At 34.8% G+C, this 18,791-nt stretch overlaps 1 protein-coding gene across 1 annotated transcript in view; it reads right to left on the reverse strand.

Moving 5' to 3' along the window:
• Nucleotides 1-2,886: 2,886 nt before the first annotated feature.
• LOC126706286 (AAA-ATPase At2g18193-like) overlaps nucleotides 2,887-18,791 on the reverse strand; it is a 61,793-nt gene continuing 45,888 nt past the window's right edge. The window contains exon 3 of the mRNA XM_050405687.1: nucleotides 2,887-3,271. Within this exon, the coding sequence (XP_050261644.1) occupies nucleotides 2,912-3,271 (360 nt within the window). The 3' untranslated portion in view covers nucleotides 2,887-2,911. The remainder of the gene's footprint in view (nucleotides 3,272-18,791) is intronic.

Genomic DNA, 18,791 nt, shown 5'->3' on the forward strand with positions numbered 1-18,791 from the left:
AGCAACTTCTTCAAGAGAAAGAGATTAACTAGGGCAAGAACTTCGTCTCCGGTCACAATTTGCTTAAACATAGTTTGCTTAATGCTTATACAACTTGTGAACTATTTGACGACCCTTAAAACAATCATTTTATATGTCTAGGGTTAGGAGAAAAAAAAAAAAGCCCAAAAACATATTCACGGATTCCAAGAAAATCATATTTGAATTCTGAAATTCTTAAACCTCAACAGATAGGAGGTGTCAAGTAGGTGTCGAGCACACCAGTCTTTGAACAGCTTTCTTAAGCTCGATAGATGTAGCTGTCGAGCCAATTGTCGAGTTTTAATGAATTTGCACTATCAACTTGTTTTCTTAGACAGACTTGAAGGCTTCAACACTTGATCTTGAAACATGATTTCTTAAAGTATTTAAACACATCCTAAATCTACCCAAATACAAGTAAAGTGCGTTTTGTTAAAGAATAAGCCATTTATATAAAGTAGTGACATATGTTTCTAACAAGTGAAACACATATGTCCCAACATATTGAAAAGGGGAAATTCCATGGTTATTTTGAGAAAGAGAAGTTTATTTTGAAGAAGGAAATTTATTTCAAAAAGTTGAAAAGTTCAAAAGATTTTGAAAAGTAATTTTATTTTAAAAGGACAAAAAAGTTCCATAGATTTTTGTAAATGCTTTCTTATGAGATAAAGTCTTGGAAAAGGGTTTTTACGAGAAAAATCTCATGAATTTTTAGAAAAGTGCTTTTCATGGAAAAATTCTTGGGCTTTAATTTGAAAAATGTGTAAGGAAAATCTCATGATTTTTGGGAAAAAATTTGAAGGAAAATACCATGGATTTTTGGAAAATTGTTCAAAGAAAAATCTTGTTTTATTTTGTAAATTTATTTTCCACATGAAAAGTCCCCCATGGTTTTTTTGGGAAATGGTTTATCAAATACAAACATTTGGTATTTGGACTTTTAGAAAAGGTTTATTTTGAAAGTATGTATACTTCAATCACATTTATTTTTGGATAAAATAAGTCGCATATTTGAATTATATACAGCTAACATCTCTCTTTTTTTTTCTTTTTTTTTTTTTACAAATTATTTTATTATTAATTTGATCGAGTTTTTACATGAGAAATTTTTTATCCCGAATTTTTTAAAGTTGTTAGTTGGATTCTAATGATATTCTTCTAACAGATGTAAACAGAAGACTTGAATTGAATATACTTGAAACTTGAAGAGTTAATTGAATGGAAGTAAAAATAAATAAACTAATAAACTAATTTTGATCAAAGTTAGAATGTGCATTTTGTAATTTAGCCAATGTTTTTCAATGGAAAAGTTTCATGATGTTTTGAAATTGAAGTCCCATGGGTTTTTAGAAGGAAATAATGGGTTTCATGTCAAGGGCGGCGCTACACTATACTCAAGGGGTTCAAATGAACCCTAAATTCCCCAAAAAAAAAAATTTATATATATAAAATATATATTTTTTTGGTTTGTTTAATACTATAATTTTTTTCTTAAAAATATTTTTGCACACCCTGACTTAAATTTTGCGCACTCTTATTACAAGTATTTGCAACTCTAAGAATGAAGAATAAGTGTTTGTGAATTGTAAGTGTCACTATTTTTTATAAATTTATATTATTTGTGTGAGTGTATCTAATATTAATTGTGTGCAATACTTTTTGTTAATATGCTATTTGTGTGAATTATGATGTGTGTGGATGTTTGTGTGTATAATATAAATATAATATAAATTATTATAATTTAATAATTAGGAAATAGAGATAGTTTTTTACATGTTTGTGTATTGTTATCATGTTATAATAACTTTCTGTTATAAAGTTAGTAAAATTCAAGAAAAAAATTGAAAATCAGTGATTGTCCAAGAATTTGATTGGTTAAGTAGACACTAGTGTATAATTTTATATATGAATGAGTGTGGTCTTGTGCGTCAATAATTAATACAAAACCAATGAGTTTAGTTTAATCATTTAGTTTAAAATATTTTTATAAAAATAATAATAAATAGATAATAAAAACTACATAAAAATAAAAATGTTAGATAAACTTAACAAAATAAAATGATTATAGGCTCATAACTACCCACATTGGTAATAGATACTCATAATGAACTATCATATAACAATTCAAAATTTGAATATTTGTAGAAGAAAATTGTGAAACTTCATGCATTAATTTTTTTTTATTGATAATTCGATATATTCAAGTTCTTTTTTTATTAAAATTTTTTAATGACCTCCCCTAAACAAAATTCTTGGAGCCGCCATTGTTTCATGTGTCTTTTTAAAAGCAACTCACTCTTTGAGGGTATTTTCATAAAGCAAGTTTTGAAAGCTTGGATAACTTGAAACAAGTTGAAAATTATTTTGGAAATGCTTTCAAATCAAGCTTTGTTCTTTTGTATATAATGGAATTTTACACTATAACCTGAAAGTTAGCATGTAAAGTAAACCCATACGTACATGGTGAAAAATCACAAAGAAAATAAACTCATGCTAAGTAAATAATTAATGGTAGTGAATTAAAATTAAGTTCACATGTATCAGATATAATAAATCTCGACATCCAAACATACCCATCCAATATATCATGCACGTTCATCATACGCTCTTAAGCATATTCATCCAATTTTGAACATACATGCATGTATATATTCATCTCAAAGAGATTTTTATTTTTATTTTTTTATTTATTTTAAAAAACCAGACCCAAAGGTCAATTTATTAGTAAATGAAAAGAGACTACATAGAGTCACGGGTTACAAACTTACAATAGTAGCTAACAGAGAGCGATTAACAACATATATATAAAGAGAAGCAAAATAATTCATACATAGCTATACCCACCCAGACATGATATCCTCCACAAACCCATCACATGCTTATTGCATTCTCAAGTCTTTTTTTCCTCGAGAAATTCGACAATTCCTCTAAGACTAAGAGAAACATCAGGATCATCTTTCTTCAAAAGTTCCTCTGCAATTTCAGCTGGGATAACCTCTACATTCTTCAATAATCCTTCAATCTCTCTATAGAGTTGGTGGTCACCTTCGATATTAAGAAGATTAGAAGCCAACAGCTTGAACCCATCCATGGTGCAATATGACATGTGCATGTGCACGTCCATGTGGCCTGGGCGCAACAAAGCTGGATCAAGCTTGTCTTTATGATTGGTGGTGAACACAATAATTCGCTCATCTACACAGCTCGACCATAATCCATCTATGATGTTCAATAAACCCGAAAGTGTGAACTAAAAAAAAAAAAAAAAAAACATGAAAGTAAATATTGTTAGATGAAAGCATAAGAGTATGTCATTTGCATTAGCTAGTGTGATAGTGGTATTAGTTGTTGACATAGTTCATAACATATGTATTTAGTAAAAGTTGTACATACACAACTTTTCCATGGGATTTAAGAGAGATGATTAGTAGGTAACCTTATTCCCTTTTTTTTTTTTCAAAAATTCTAATTCTCAGATTCAAAACTAACACAGTACTATCCAATGGTAGGGAAATTTTCCAACAGAAATTAATTAGACTCATTGAGCTAAATATCTCATACAAATTATAGCCAAATCTAAAAAAAAAACAGCTCACATACTTGAGTCATTGAAAAATGAATAATATTTCATAAACTGATTCAGTGACACTTAAATCAACAAAGTAAAATGAGTGGCAATCAATTATATAGCAAGAGGAAAGTGTTATAATTGAAATTTCTTATAATCATTTGACTTGACTTTTATTTATTTTTTGTTTGTTGTATACTACAAATATGAGTAAGTGTTACTCATATTTGTGTTATACAACAAACAATAAATAAATAAAACTCAAGTCAAATGATTATAAGAAATTTCAATTATAACACTTTTTTCCTAAAAAAGAGTTATAATTGAAGCTTATTGTAAAAATTTATTGTCCATTTCAATAGGATAAACATACAATCTTCTCATTAAAAAAAATCCGATTTTCGACTCAATTTAGATCCGCACAACACACATTTATCAAATTAAATCCACGTAAGAATCACTTGAAAACTGTCTGAAAGTGTATAACAATCTAATTTCCACCATACTTGACTACTAGTAAACTACATATTGGAGTAATTGTTAATTCTCAATATATATATATATATATATATATATATATAGTGGAGTAATTGCAACTAGTTTTTATGTGAATAAAGAAAGGTAACCTTTGTGAAAGAAGTATTTAGAGATCTTTTCTTGCTCTCGATCTTCCAACTCTGCACCGCAATCTATATCCTCAATTACCAGTATTGAACGATTAGATGTTGAAAGCATTGCCTTTCTCAAGTCTGAATCCGAGTACCTTCCGCCGGAAAGATTCAAATCACAGATATCAAACTTGAGGAAACTAGCCATGGCAGCAATCAAGCTTGATTTACCGGTATCCGGAGGGCCGTAAACCTGTCCAAATCATCCTTGACCATCTTCTTCAGCTTTGGGTCCATTGCCAACTTCTCAAATGTAACTGGATGTTCTAGATTAATAGAGCCCCATTCACCACCAGGTATACCTAATACCTTCACGGCCACAATCACGGCTATAAAGCTTTATCGTACGCATCTTTTCTTTTTCTTCTTCTTGAATTTCCTCAAAACGAGTTATTACATAAGGTAAATAAGACTCTAGCACATCCTTTTCGTATATCTTATCAAAGACAAGCGTAAAAAAAATGAGGATGAGCAGCTTTCTCTTCTTTTACCGAATTTAACCTCCACTTGAGCTTAATGTTTTCAAAGTGATCAATAACCTCTTCACCCTCTACAATATCAATGGATAGTTTCTCTTGCCTGTTGGTTTTGCTTACTTTGATACATTTTGATTTTGATGAATAACTAATCTTGGTACGTAGGTAGATTGTGGCAGCTTCATAGATTTGATTGTTGCTGAGACCAGCATTCTGTTCAATGATGAGAGTGAATTGAGGCGTAAAGAAAAAATGTACAACGATGGAGAAGAGAGAGCGGACTGCAGGAGGTATGAATTTATTTCCTAGAATCACAAAAGCAGCTGAGAAATTTTTTATCAATGATGTAAGCATCGCTTTTAGAGAAACCATGGTTTGGGGTACCCTGCAAAAATGAAAATAATGTGGTCAATGACTCAGCTTTTATATGGCTTGAGGGCTGCAATATAGGAGCTTGGATACCAAGTATTTCTTGGTTTTGTTTTATGCAATCTGGTTAAAATTATAAAAGTTTTGAGTCACTTCACAAAGAGGACACCTGCCATAAATTTGGTGGGATAAATAATAAAAGTTTTGAGTCACTTCACAAAGAGGACACCTGCCATAAATTTGTTGGGATAAATAAATCTCCATAAAGAAAATTTAAAGCAAACAAAATTCACACAAAGCACCGTCAAAATCAATAACACATGAACACACAAAATTACAAGAAAAGCCATAGAGGGAAAAATCTTGAAACCAAATTAGACCAATCTGCCAAAATAAAATAAAGATTTCAATGACCATGTTTATGTCCAAAACTTGAATTCACAATAAATTTGAAAAATATAATAATACCTCTCTAGAAACCTAATGAAAGCAAGAACATAACAGGATCTCCTCTGTTGTGGTCTGAATAGTTCAAATCTTTGTATTAGTTGTGGTAGTTGCACTTAAATAACCATGCTAAAGAAAATCGCAACTTTTCTTGTTGTAAGTGTCTTGAATAAACAAAAAAAAAAAAAACCACTTTTTTTTTTCTCTCTAACCTGGAGAGTGTTCTTAATTCACTCTATCCAGGAGGATAAGAACTGAAAAGTGAAAGGTAATTGAGAAACTTTAAGTAGTTGAGTGAGATTCAAATGTAGCATTATCATGGCTTCTTTAAAAATACATTCATCACCAAAAACCACTTAATATATTTATATTATCTCTTCAACAACACACTTTACATCAAATTTTTATTTTACATTTAATCATATTAAAATAATTTATCTTTTTTAATTTATATAGACCAGCAACAGCAATCCAAAGATCCCATCGCTAGGGCTGTCCATCAACCCATTAAACTCGACCCACCTGTCCAACCTAATTCAACTAGAAGGCCCATGGGTGGATTCGAATGCCCAAACAGGTCGAGTGTGGGTCTGTTTGTATTAAAAGTATGGGTTTTCTATTTCGGGTTTGGGTTCCATATTTACTAACCCATAGAAACCAACCTAACCCGTAATAAATTTAAAGAAAGAAAAAGAATGGGTTTCACATTTAGTTTTAGATTCACGTTCCTCTCTCTCTCTCTCTCTCTCTCTCTCTCTCTCTCATCCTAATTCTAGCCCCCTTCTTACCATAGCCATTGTCTAAAACATCCTCAAGTTAAAGTCTACTTAGTTGGAACCTATTCTGGTCTTGATCTTCAAGTTTTAAGCTTATTAACCTTCTGGTTTTGTCTTAATTAGATTGATTAAGGGGAACGGTCAAATTAAAGCTCATAGGAGCTCTTGTGTTTGAGGTAATGGTCCAACCTTATCTCTCTCAAATTTTTTTTTTGTTTATTGTTTGTTTATCACCTTAATTACTGTTTTAATATCTTTTTTGTTAGTTTAGGTTTACAACTTTCGTATTAGAAACATGCTAGGTTGTGTTTAAATTGTTGTTTTGGTTATTGCTTTAAAAATGTGTTTTTGGGTGTGTATGTGTGCGCCTGCTTTGAGCATGCGTACGCATACTTCATGTATAAAAACATATACTCGTGCCCAGAAACCCAAATTTAGGGTTCTTACTGCTTTAACTGTTTTGCTTTGTGTTTAATCACATGTTTAGTTTATGTTAGCTTAGTTTTCACATGTTTAGGTCTAAAATAAGTAGAATAACATGTTTTATATGTCTGGATTGTTAGATTAATGATTAGGGTTTATGCTTTGTATGAACGATATGAACATGCATAAAATCATAAGATGCATTAATGCATAGGTACTATGATGCAGTGAGGTAAATAAGGTAGGTCATGCATAATTACATGAACATGAATTTAATTGAGATAATGAGTATGATATGATTGATGAACATGATGAATATGCTTGATTGATGCCATGATGCTATGCTTGAACAATTAAATATGTTTGATTGGATGCTTTGTTGATGCTACTACCTTATTAATAATGTTGTCATGTGATGCTTATCGCCCTTGGATATAAAGCATGAATTGTTAGATGAATGTTAGGATGTATGTCATGCTATGATTGAGATGCCATGTTGTGTGTTAGATGAATATTAGGATAGGCTTAGTGTGAGTGTATGAATAAAATAATCTATTAAAAGACCATTTGATGGGATTAGGATTTGGAATACAATGAGTTGAGGCTGACCTACGAGTCGAGTGAGGTTGGGTGCGTAACACCTTTACATCCCTATACCTAAACTCCGAACACGTGCTCTGGTAATATCAGTCATTCACATATGAGTACTATACACATGGTTCCTAGACCTAACCTAGTTGGTGACTTCATTTACTCCCTCCCCCTAGTCCACTCTAGACTGAGGTGTACTTTTTACAAGAAAACCACTTGTCACGGGCGCTTATACTCACAACAGCCCTACCCATCAACCCCAGCCACCATAACCAACAGAGATGGCATGATCCACACCGAGACCATGCCTACCCACATTGTCAAATTTATCAAACAACCAAATCACCACCACGTCATAGCAAAACCCACGCAACAACACCAAATCATTTAATCAAAATCAACCAACAAAACCCACTGTCACCACTTTAGAAAAGCTCAAACAAGGGTTTTATAGGTTTGGATGAACTAAGTTAAGGAGAGGGTTTGAGAGGGAGAAAAAGAATTAGAGAAAAGGGAGAAGTCTAATTCTGTCTAAAGAGGTTGAAAAGAATCCACCATTGCAATGGCGGTGATGAGTGATGGTGAAGCTCAAGTTTAGTCCTAGCTATGGAGGTTTGAGTCTAGAGAGAGAAAAGAGAGGTTTGACTTGAGACCATGACAAAATTTGTGTATTTTGTTGTGGCAGAATGTTAGTAAAAAAAAAAAAAAGTGATGTTGAGAGTACAGATAAAAACTAGTAAAAGCTGGTTCGCAACATGTGTGAAAAAAAATGTTACATTGTTTGTATATGTAACACTACTAGTATAAAATAATAAATGAAATGAATATATTTTAGCATTCTTTTTATCTTTAAATATTTTTATAGTAACATGTATTGTTTATTACAGGTAATTCTTACATGTTTCGGGAGCAATGTTCCCTTTCTCACATGAGGGGTGAGCTCCATGGTGTGAGAGAAGGAACATTGCTCCCAAGCACCCAAGTTTTTTCCATTTACTACATTGATATAGATGAGCTGCTGGTAGGTGTCTTTTAGTGTTTTGTTTGCTGCAAATTGCACAACGGGAATGCTAAGATACACAAAAATAGCAGAGTTTGAAAGAAAATACTACTCTTGTCCATATGCAACGTTCTTGGTTTTTCTATATATATATATAAATAAAAATAAACCGTTCTTGGTTTTTTTTTCTATGGCCTTTTGTCTCTATCATTTTTTTTTTCTTCTATTTCTTCAAGATTGTCCCCTATGCAACCTCATATGACTTTTGTCTCTTTTATTTTGGACAAATTTGTCACTATGCAATTTTTTTTTTCTTTCTTTCTTTTGCCCTTTGATGCAAATCACGTTATGAAGAACAAAGAGTTTTTATTGTTTTCCTTTTCCTATTTGAATTAGGATTTATTTACTCTAGTACTTTGAATTAAAATCCTTTTCCTAGTTGAATTGGGATTTTAATTGTTTTTCTTTTACTAGTTAAATTGTTTTTCCTTTCTCAAGTAGAAATAGGTTTATTATTTCTTTTCCTAAAAGGAGTAGGAGAAATTCTATTCCTATAAATACTCTTTATAGAGATGTTATTTATGTTATGTGTTTTTGAATAAAAGTTTGCTAGAGAGGTTTTCTCTATTATTTTGCCTATTAGCCTAGTGTTCTTGTAGAACTTAGGTATAGTGGAAGAGTTGTAGTATTTGTGTGTTATAGATTCTACTTCTACACGCCTACGCTGCATTAGTTGGTATCAGAGTACGGTTAGGTTCCTACCATGGCACGAGGATCACATGGGGGAAGGCACACTACTGTAGATGGTGAGTATGAATGCGATGAGATTGCACGCAATACACAACTAAAAGCACACTTTCAGCGGATGGAAGAGCAGTTTGAAGCGCTGCCTTAGCCATTGTTAACCAGCCTCGAAACTGTAGTCAAAACTCTACGTTTTGTGGAGGAAGATGAGGTAGACTATAATGTTGAGGATGAGATGGAAAATCCGTTTGCTGGACATAGAAGGAGGAGGGAGAAACCCTTGGTTTCATACAATTCAAATAAATGGGAATTTGGGTTCAAATTAGATATTCTAGAGTTCAAAGGTTATTTACAACCTGAAGAATTCCTAGATTGGGTTGCTGCGGTTGAAGAAATTTTGGAGTTTATGGAGGTGCCACAAGACAAAAGAGTTTCTTTGGTGGCGACCAAATTCAGAGGACGTGTTGCTGCATGGTGGCAACAATTAAAGCAAAGCCGTATTCACCAAGGTAAATCTAAAATCAATACTTGGGAAAAATTTTGAAACATATGCGTGCTGCATTCTTACCCCATAATTTTATGCGTACATTATATCAACAACTACACAATCTTAGGCAAGGTACACAATCTATAGATGAGTATACTCGAGAGTTTTATCAACTTGTAGCTAGAGTTGACCTTGCAGATTCGAAAGATCAATTAGTTTTGTAAGGTTGAATTTATTCAACCATCTAATTGGCTTTATTCCGTGCCAAATATGCTTGTAATTCAGCATTTAGTAACCCTGTATTTAGGTGGGTTTGTTGTAAGGGTAGTGAGTGAGATAGAGTGAAGTTTGCTCAAGAGTGTGCAAGAAAACAGAGACTCGCGGCTGGGACTCGCGGCTGCAAGCCGTCAGAAGCAGCACACGTGCCAAGCATGCTGGAAGATGAACAGTCATGCAAGCTGGAGCACTACAGGACAAAACAGGATAACTGGCCATACGGTTAACTCGCGACTGGATCTCGCGACTTAGTCAAGCCGTGAGGTCAAGCCGCGAGCCACCCCTGTTTTGTAAAACCTGACGTTTCACATTCCTCTCCCACTCCAGTATAAATACCCCTTTTACCCACGATTGAAAGAGAGCTTCCAGAGAGAATTTTGAGAGAGAAACCCTAAAGAAAAACAAGATTGTTTCACCCACAATCTATACCTTCGAGTCTCTTCAAATTCCTCTACTCTCTTCCTCTCCATTGTCAAATCCTTGAGAGGCATTATACCAAACCTGGTTCTCACCATCATCATCACTGTGAGACAGTTGTTTGGACTTCTGGGAAGCAGTTAGGAAGGAACCAATCTTCATTGGTTGATGCTACGGTCTAGTAGCGGAATCCGGGAAGCTAGAAAAGAAAAAGGTTCGGCGCAACCTCGTTGGAGCAAGAAGCTTGGAGGGCTTAGGTGCATTGGGTAGATTAGGCTTGGAGGGTCTATTGCTGTCCTTGTATCCCAACTACATTTTCTAGTGGATTATTGACCGCTTGGAGGGCGGCGGAGAGGTTTTACGCCGAGGGCTTCGGTTTCCTCTTCGATAACACATCGCGTGTTGTCTTTGTGTTTGCATCTTCCTTCCTCTCTATCTTTGCCTTTTTATTATCTGCTGTGGTTTTATTTTGTTATGGCTTAGATAGTTTTTAGCCAATTTCGTATTATAGCATGTGTTAAGTTTCCGCACACTAGTTGTTTGACATATTTCTTGTATTGGTTAAGTTGTAATTTGGGGGTCTAAACGTTCAAATGTGTTTTGTACACGTTTTTGAAATTTCAATTGGTATCAGAGCGGGTACACTGCTATTGGTTTCATTACCATTGTGTGATCCTTGACTCCCTTTTGAGATGGATAGGTCTCAATCCCTAAATGCACCTCTATATTTTGATGGTAGTAATTATGCTTTTTGGAAGGTTCGCATGAGAGCTTTTCTGTGTTCTATTGATGAATCCGTTTGGGATGCTGTTGAGATTGGTTGGACCAAACCTGAGGCAGCCAAATCCACATGGGATAAGGCAGCACTTGCTGCATCTAATGCTAACAGTAAAGCACTCAATGCTATTTTCTGTGGTGTGTCTCCAGATGAATTTCACAGGATTTCTCATATTACCGTTGCCAAAGAAGCATGGGAGATTTTGGAAACCGCCTATGAAGGCACGAAGAAAGTGAAAGACACCAAGTTGCAAATGCTGACCACTCGGTTTGAGGAGCTCAAAATGAGTGAGGATGAGTCTTTTGACTCTTTCTATGGGAAGCTAAATGAGGTGGTGGTCAGTAAGTTCAACTTGGGGGAGAAAACGGAGGACTCAAAGATTGTAAGGAAGATCCTTCGATCATTGCCGGAAAGTTTTCGTGCTAAAGTGACAGCAATTGAAGAGAGCAAGGACCTTGATGACATCAAAGTACAGGAGCTGGTTGGTTCTCTGCAAACTTATGAGATGTCGCTGCCCAAACAACGGAAGAGTAAATCTCTTGCTCTAAAGACCATTAATGAGAAGGTGGAAGATCAAGACTCATCGGGAGAAGATGTGGTTGACAAAGATGTTGCATACCTTGTCAAAAATTTCAAAAAGTTCTTGAAATTCAAAAATAATGGCAAATTTGATGATAAATGAAAATTCCAAAGTTCTGGAAGGGAGAAGAGGGAATTCAAAAGGAAAGATGGAAAAGAATCCCAACCCACACAAGGTGTCACTTGTTTCGAATGTAACGGGCATGGACACTTTAAGAAGGAATGTCCGAATTATCTGAAATCGAAAGGTAAAGTGTATGCCACGACCTTGAGTGACTCGGATTCGTCTGACTCAGAATCTAAAGAGAGCTGTGATGGAGAGGGGAACTATTCGGCTTTTATGACTATTGCTCATGTTGAGTCTTCAAATGAGTTGAATCTGCTTGTACGAGACCTTGGAGAACATAGTGATGATGAATCACTAGGAATTGTTGAAGAATCAGATGCTGAAGAAGATGAAAGCACAGCAAATCTTCAAGAGAATTGTAACTCACTCTTGGAGAAGTCGGGTCAGTACACAAGGGTGGCCAAGGCTGCTGTGAGAAAAATGAAGAAGGCTGAGGAGGACTACAAAAGTCTCCTAATTCGATATAGGGAGGCCAAATGTGAGATAGAAACACTGAATGGTGAGTTGTCCGAAACTTACACAAAAGTGAGATTTCTTGAGAATGAGGTTGTGCAAGCAAATGCTAAAATAGAGAGGGTCACCACCAAGAAGCTAGATGATGTTATATCATCTCAAAAGAGCTTTTCAGACAAATCCGGATTGGGATATACCGGAGGAAGTAGTTCATCTGGAAATGTCACTAAAGAAGTGAAGTTTGTAAAGGCTAAAGATCCAGTTGTAGCTGACCTTACTGGTGAGAAGCTCGAGGTGGAGGAGAAGAAGAATGTGGTGAACCAACGGATGCTGAATCCCCGTAATCAGTCTGTGGGCAGGTCTGAATCTCGTGCCAAGTCACGTCCACGACCAAAAAGAGGTCCTAGAGGAACTTGTGTGTGCCATTATTGCGGACTTCAAGGGCATACTCGACCAAATTGCCAAAAGCTGAGAGCAAAGAACAGTGCAACTCCTCAAAGGTCAGGAGGACCCAGAAATGATAGGAGAATTTGGGCAGGTGATCAATCTAGAGATCAAAATGGAGATCCCGGAATGATGAACGTGATGAAGATGATTGGTGCATTCACCAACTGCTTGGAAAGCTTCTCACGAAGGTTTGAAAACCCTAACTCTCGTACCCAATCCTATAAGGAAATCACCCCAAATGCAAGTGACGTGTGGGTGAAAAAGGGTACTCATGCATAAGCATTACAACATATCCATGCATTAATACTTCCTATGCTTTGTGACAATGTTTGTTTGGTTTGCTTGCTGTTTTTGATGTTGGTTGTTTGCTTGTCTACTTGTGAATATTTTTAATTTTGTTTTATCAATCTTTTTGTTTCTTGTGTCAAAAATCCAAAAATCACATAAAATATTAGAAAATCAAAAAGCTTGATTGACTTTGTTGAGTTTTGTCTCAAAACTTGTTTTGTCTTGTACCTTTGTGCTAATGGCTTTGTGCATTTTCGAGCATTGCTTGTTTTCATGCACTTATATCACTGTGGGAAAAATCTTGAAATCTATGTGATTGTTGTAAATAGATCTTCAAACTTGTCATGAATGATTCGTGAATGGTTATGTTGATCTTGAGACATGCATAGACTTGTGTCTATATATCTTCCCACTCTTTATTTTTGTTTTGCTAAAAAGAGCTCACCAAATGTAAATCTCCAAATGAAAAGAGATATTGAGCTGCAAAAGCCTGTCGCACATTCTAGTATTCGACTAGGAAAAAGGGTAAGCGACCTTATATTAAAATGAATGTTTATTCAAAAAGCCAAAGGCTTGTTCATTAAAGTGAAATGTCAAATATCACTCTCACAATGAGAGGTGATTGCCTCAAAAGATCAAAAAGATCAAATGTTATGATTAATAGTGGAGTAAAATGTAAAGCTCCAAGTCATGTTATCAAGTTTTGTGGGAGGTCATATATACATATTTCTATAATTGAGATAGGTCACATGATCTAGTGCTAATTGTGTATGCCTTGGTTGAATCGATCATTGAAGCTTCACATTAGACGAAGGACTATCTCATTGTTGATATCCACACACAACACACAAGTTTATGTTCAATAAATGCCATATTCATTTGTGTGATTGTACTTGATGAAATGTGTTTTCACATGCTCAATCTTTGTTAATTCAAGCACAAAAAGATTTTTGAGTGTTTTAGGTGTTTTTGGAAAGTATTTTGTTTGAAAAATCTGAAAATTTCAAAAATCCTGTTTTGCCCTGCTTTGGCGGCTCAGTCGCGGGTATGTCAAGTCGCGAGCCTCAGTCGCCTCTTCGCTGGTCATTTTTGGCGACTTGTTCGCGAGTGGAAGGTCTAGTCGCGAGGCTCACTTAGAGATTTTCGCGGCTCAGCTCGCGACTCACTCGCGGGTAAACCTTCCAGTCGCGAAAAACACTTAGAAAAATTTTCAAATTTTTGTTCTTGAGTGCTTTGGCGGCTTGAGCTGGCGACTGTGTGGCGACTTAATCAAGTCGCGAAAATCACGTGTTTGGCAGAAACAGGAGCAGTTTTTAAACCTCTTTTCAGTTTTCCCTCGATCTTTTGTGACTGTTCATCTTCTCTCTAAACTATCTTCCTTCCAAACACTTCGTGAATCCATTTTCAAACCTCATTGGTGCTTCATTTCTTATCCAAATCATCAAGAAAAGGTATGGGTTTTGCTTTCTCAATCTCGTTTTCCGTTTTCCTGCATATTTTTTGTTACCGTTTGGACTGATATTGTGTTCGAAATACTTCTCTCTTTGTGTAATGGGTATGGCGTGTCTTATTTGATATTGTTCTCACTTGTTTTCATGCTGAGCAGTCACAATGTGTTTTTCATTGTTCTGATATTTGCCTATTATTGAGTCTGAAAATCTTTTCTTAAATGGGTTTGGTGTCTATTTGACTTACTCATTACACTTGCTTAAGTATTGATGTTGGTGTTCGGTATTGGTTACTGAGTTTTTATGATAACATAATGTATGTCTCTCAACCATGTGCTCTAGTGTGGATGATTGGTTTCTTCATGTTGAAATATTTTCCCCTTGTTCATATCTCTAGTAGAGTGATTTATGTTATCTGCTCTAAATGTTCGAATGCTGTATCTGTTTGCATATCATGGTCATGTTAACCTGTCTCATTGACAGTTTTGTCAGTTATGTTGTCTATCTATGTCTTGGTGCACTATCACCATTTTGCTACACCTGTTATTTTGTGCTTCTTTGTATTGTTGGAAGTTTGTGTTTATATATTGAAATTTGTGTCTATTTATGTTGTAGTCATGCTTGAGAAGTTGAAATCATGATATAGAGTGTTCTACTTATTACCTAAAGAACACTAATTTATTAGGTTTTAATCTTCTAAACCTATATTTTTGTTTAACAGACACTCAAAATGCACATATGCATTTTCTTATATTGCTTATTTATTTATTTATTTTCTTGCATAAAATGGTGTTTAGTAAAAACCAAGTAAGCTAAGCATCTTAACTAGACACATAAAATGTAAGATAAGGATATTCATTTATTATTCTCAAAAGTTTTTAGTAAATAGATATTGCCTTTAAAAAATAGGATCTAAGAAATTATTATAGAAAATTTGATATTTCATATGTTTTTTTTTTTTGAAACAGAAGCATATCATTCATTTACTCAACAAAATTAGCATCTTGGTACAAAGCTTCTCTAGCTATTGGAGGAACATCTTCCATCCAATACATATCCTCAGTAATATTCCTAGCAAATTGGGCTAATACATGAGCAACCCGATTTCCCCCTCTTCTAAAACAATCAATCCTTACCCACAGCAAATTACGACTCATATGTTGAATATCCCCAACCACATTCCCTAACAAGGACTGATCAATCTTCAGCGTTGAAATAGCTGTCATGGCTGAGTTGTTATCTCCCTCAGTAACTAATTCTGAGAAACCCACATCCACTGCAAACTCAATCACTTTCCTACAGGCAAGTAGTTCAGCTTCCTCATTGCAAAACACTTCCGAACTCTTAGCTGTCATGGCTGCCATAACTTCTCCTTTCTCATTGCATATAATAGCACCAAAACCAGATTTGTTGAGGCCTGAAAACACTGCTACATCAAAGTTAAGCTTGAAGACCAACTGAGGATAGCTACTATAAATTTGTGTGTAATTAAAATTCTTATATGAATGAAATTTGCATTAAATGACATATTTTTTAGCATATAGTTTCGTAATTCATTAAGTAAAAACTATTTTAATTTTCGCAATGAAGGACTTAAGGATATTATAAAAAAATTCTACCCACATGTTGCTACCGTACATGGGTCTGCCACTGTGATTGAAAGTATGTGAGATTAAAAAAGAATTGGCATTTCTTAAACAGCTTTCGACTTTCGAGGCGCCGTATGATAAGAGAGACCGGGAAAGTGAGAGGAAAAAGCAAAGAAATTTCTTGTGGTTGAATCTTTTATTTTATTTTATTTAGGAACTTTATGTAGTTGAGTCAAATTCAAATGTGTGGCCCGGAGCAGAGCAAAAGACTGCGAAAAATATAATCTGACGACATGTTCGGAATGTATTTATTTTGTTGGAATTGAAAACGTTTTACTGGAATACAGTAAATAAATATAAAATTTAGCTGAAATAGTATAATGAGACCCATGAATAGTACCAAAAAGTTCAGCAGAGCCCATAAATATTAGCAAAATAAGCTGAATAGTAAAATATGGGACAAAATGGGCTTCTGCCCTTTTTGGGAAAATTAATTAGCCTTTTGCCCTTCTTCCCAAACTAAATAGGGAAATGCCCCTCTTTTGAAAATCGAGTTTCTCAAAATTGAGTTAAAAAAAAAAAAAATTTATGGAGCCCTATAGTGACGTTTTTAAGGACCTATGGTGACGTTTTAAGAACCTATAGTGACGTTTTATAACTTGATATCCATGAAATCGAGTTATAGGCAATAAAATTGCCTATAGCTCGATTTCATGAATATCGAGTTACAAAACACCACTATAGGTCCTTAAAAACGTCACTATAGGTCCTTGAAAACGTCACTATAGGACTTAACTCGATTTTGAGAAACTCGATTTTCAAAAGAGGGGCATTTCCCTATTTAGTTTGGGAAGAAGGGAAAAAGACTAATTAATTTTCCTGAAAAGGGCAAAAGCCCATTTTGTTCGTAAAATAAGCTGGCTTTTTAATTTGAAACCAAACACACACTACATGTGCAACAAAAGATACTTGACCAACAACTTTTGTCATGTCACAACTTGCTTATGTGACAAGTTGTAAGTGATAGAGTAAAAGTAGTGGATTTAAAACTTTATCACTCATGACATACCACGTAAGCATGTTTTGACAAAAATTGTAGCAAAAACTTATGGTCTTAACATCACTCCATGTGCAAGATGCTCGTGAATATAAACACAAATCCATTGTGGGTTGGACTTAGGGCATCCATTCACTCACAACAAAATTTGTAGGATGGCAAATATTACTTAGATCATTCTTATCAAGATTTTTAAAAATTTTAGCATTTAACATCTCAAAAGGTCACTTTATAGCATTTAACACCTCACTTTACAATACACCAAATGTTGCTCAAAAAAAAAAATATATCAAAGCTTCTTTTTTTTCCCACTTCATTAAATATTCTTTTTTATGTGTCTCTCTCCTCCTAAAGCAATCCAAACTCATATCTCATCTTTCTTCTCATCCCTCAACCCAGCAAACCCACAGCCACACCCACCATCAGCCACCACCACCTAAAACAAAAAAAAAATAAAAAAACCAGCCACCCTAACCCACTAGCCATAAAATCCACTCAACCACCACCAAAAAAAAAAAAAAACCCACCACCCACCACAACCCACTAGCTACAAAACTCACTCAACCACCACTATAGCCATAACAACTACCATAAACCCGATCAGAGAACCCACACCATAAATCCAATCAAAACCTAACAAAAACAACCGCCATAAACAAAAAAATCAACAACACAACAAACCCACATCGTAAGTCCAATCAAAACCCACATCCACTGCCACCAACCCCTGCAATCGGCCACCACCATTGGAGGGGAAAAAAAAAAAAAAAAAAAGGGGAACCACCAAAAACCCACAAATTGGAACTTCCGCCAACCACCAACCACGTTTACCACCACTAGCACCATCATGGAAGACACAACCCACTGCAAAAAACCCAAAACAACCACCATTAGCCCCCACCACCACCATTGTGGCAGCCACAACCCACGGCAAAAAAAACCCAAAACAAAACTACCACCACAACAACCACCATCTTCAATAACCCACCACAAAATCCATTAAAATAAACCAACACCACCAGCCAAAACAAACACCATCAAAATCACAAGTTACAGCCAAAAATAAATAAATAAATAAAACTTCAACACCACAATAGCACCACCACTACCACCGTAATTTTTCAGTTGTTGGTGTCGGTGAAAGAAGAAAAGAGAGAAGAAGTAAGACCGGCGAGAGAAAAAGAAAGAAGAGAATAGTGAGAGAGATTAGAGAAGGAATAAAAAATAAAAAAATAAATAAAAAATAAAAAAAATTGTTTACAATCTAGCTACAATGAGCTGTTATCAATAACAGCTCACTATAGTTGAATGCTAAAATATTTAGTATTTAGCATCTTTATTGTAGGTAAGTTTTTATGATTTGAGGTGTTAAAAATGCTAAAAAATAGCATTTAGCATTTTTAACCTCATTGATATCGGTAATTCTTCCACCTAAAAAAGAAATATATTAAAAGATTCTTAGGTTTTTTTTTTTTTCCTCAAAATAAAAATTAGGGTAAATTTCACTAATATACCCTAAGATTTGGGCTAATGCCAACTAGATCCAAAACATTCAAAATTGACCAATTTGGTCCCTAAAGAAAATTTAATCCCTAATACCATTAAGTCCTCTGTTAGTTTCTCTCTCTTCAGTGTGACTCTCTCCTACTCCATCTAGAAAGCAAGCAAAAAAATTCTTATCTTCTCATAACACAACCAAAGTTGACCAATGACAAAAGATTATAAGTTTCTGAGGAAAATCTCCGAGTCGAAGCTCGCGGCC

Source organism: Quercus robur, chromosome 11 (assembly GCF_932294415.1).
Source record: "Quercus robur chromosome 11, dhQueRobu3.1, whole genome shotgun sequence".
NCBI classification, from domain to species: domain Eukaryota; kingdom Viridiplantae; phylum Streptophyta; class Magnoliopsida; order Fagales; family Fagaceae; genus Quercus; species Quercus robur.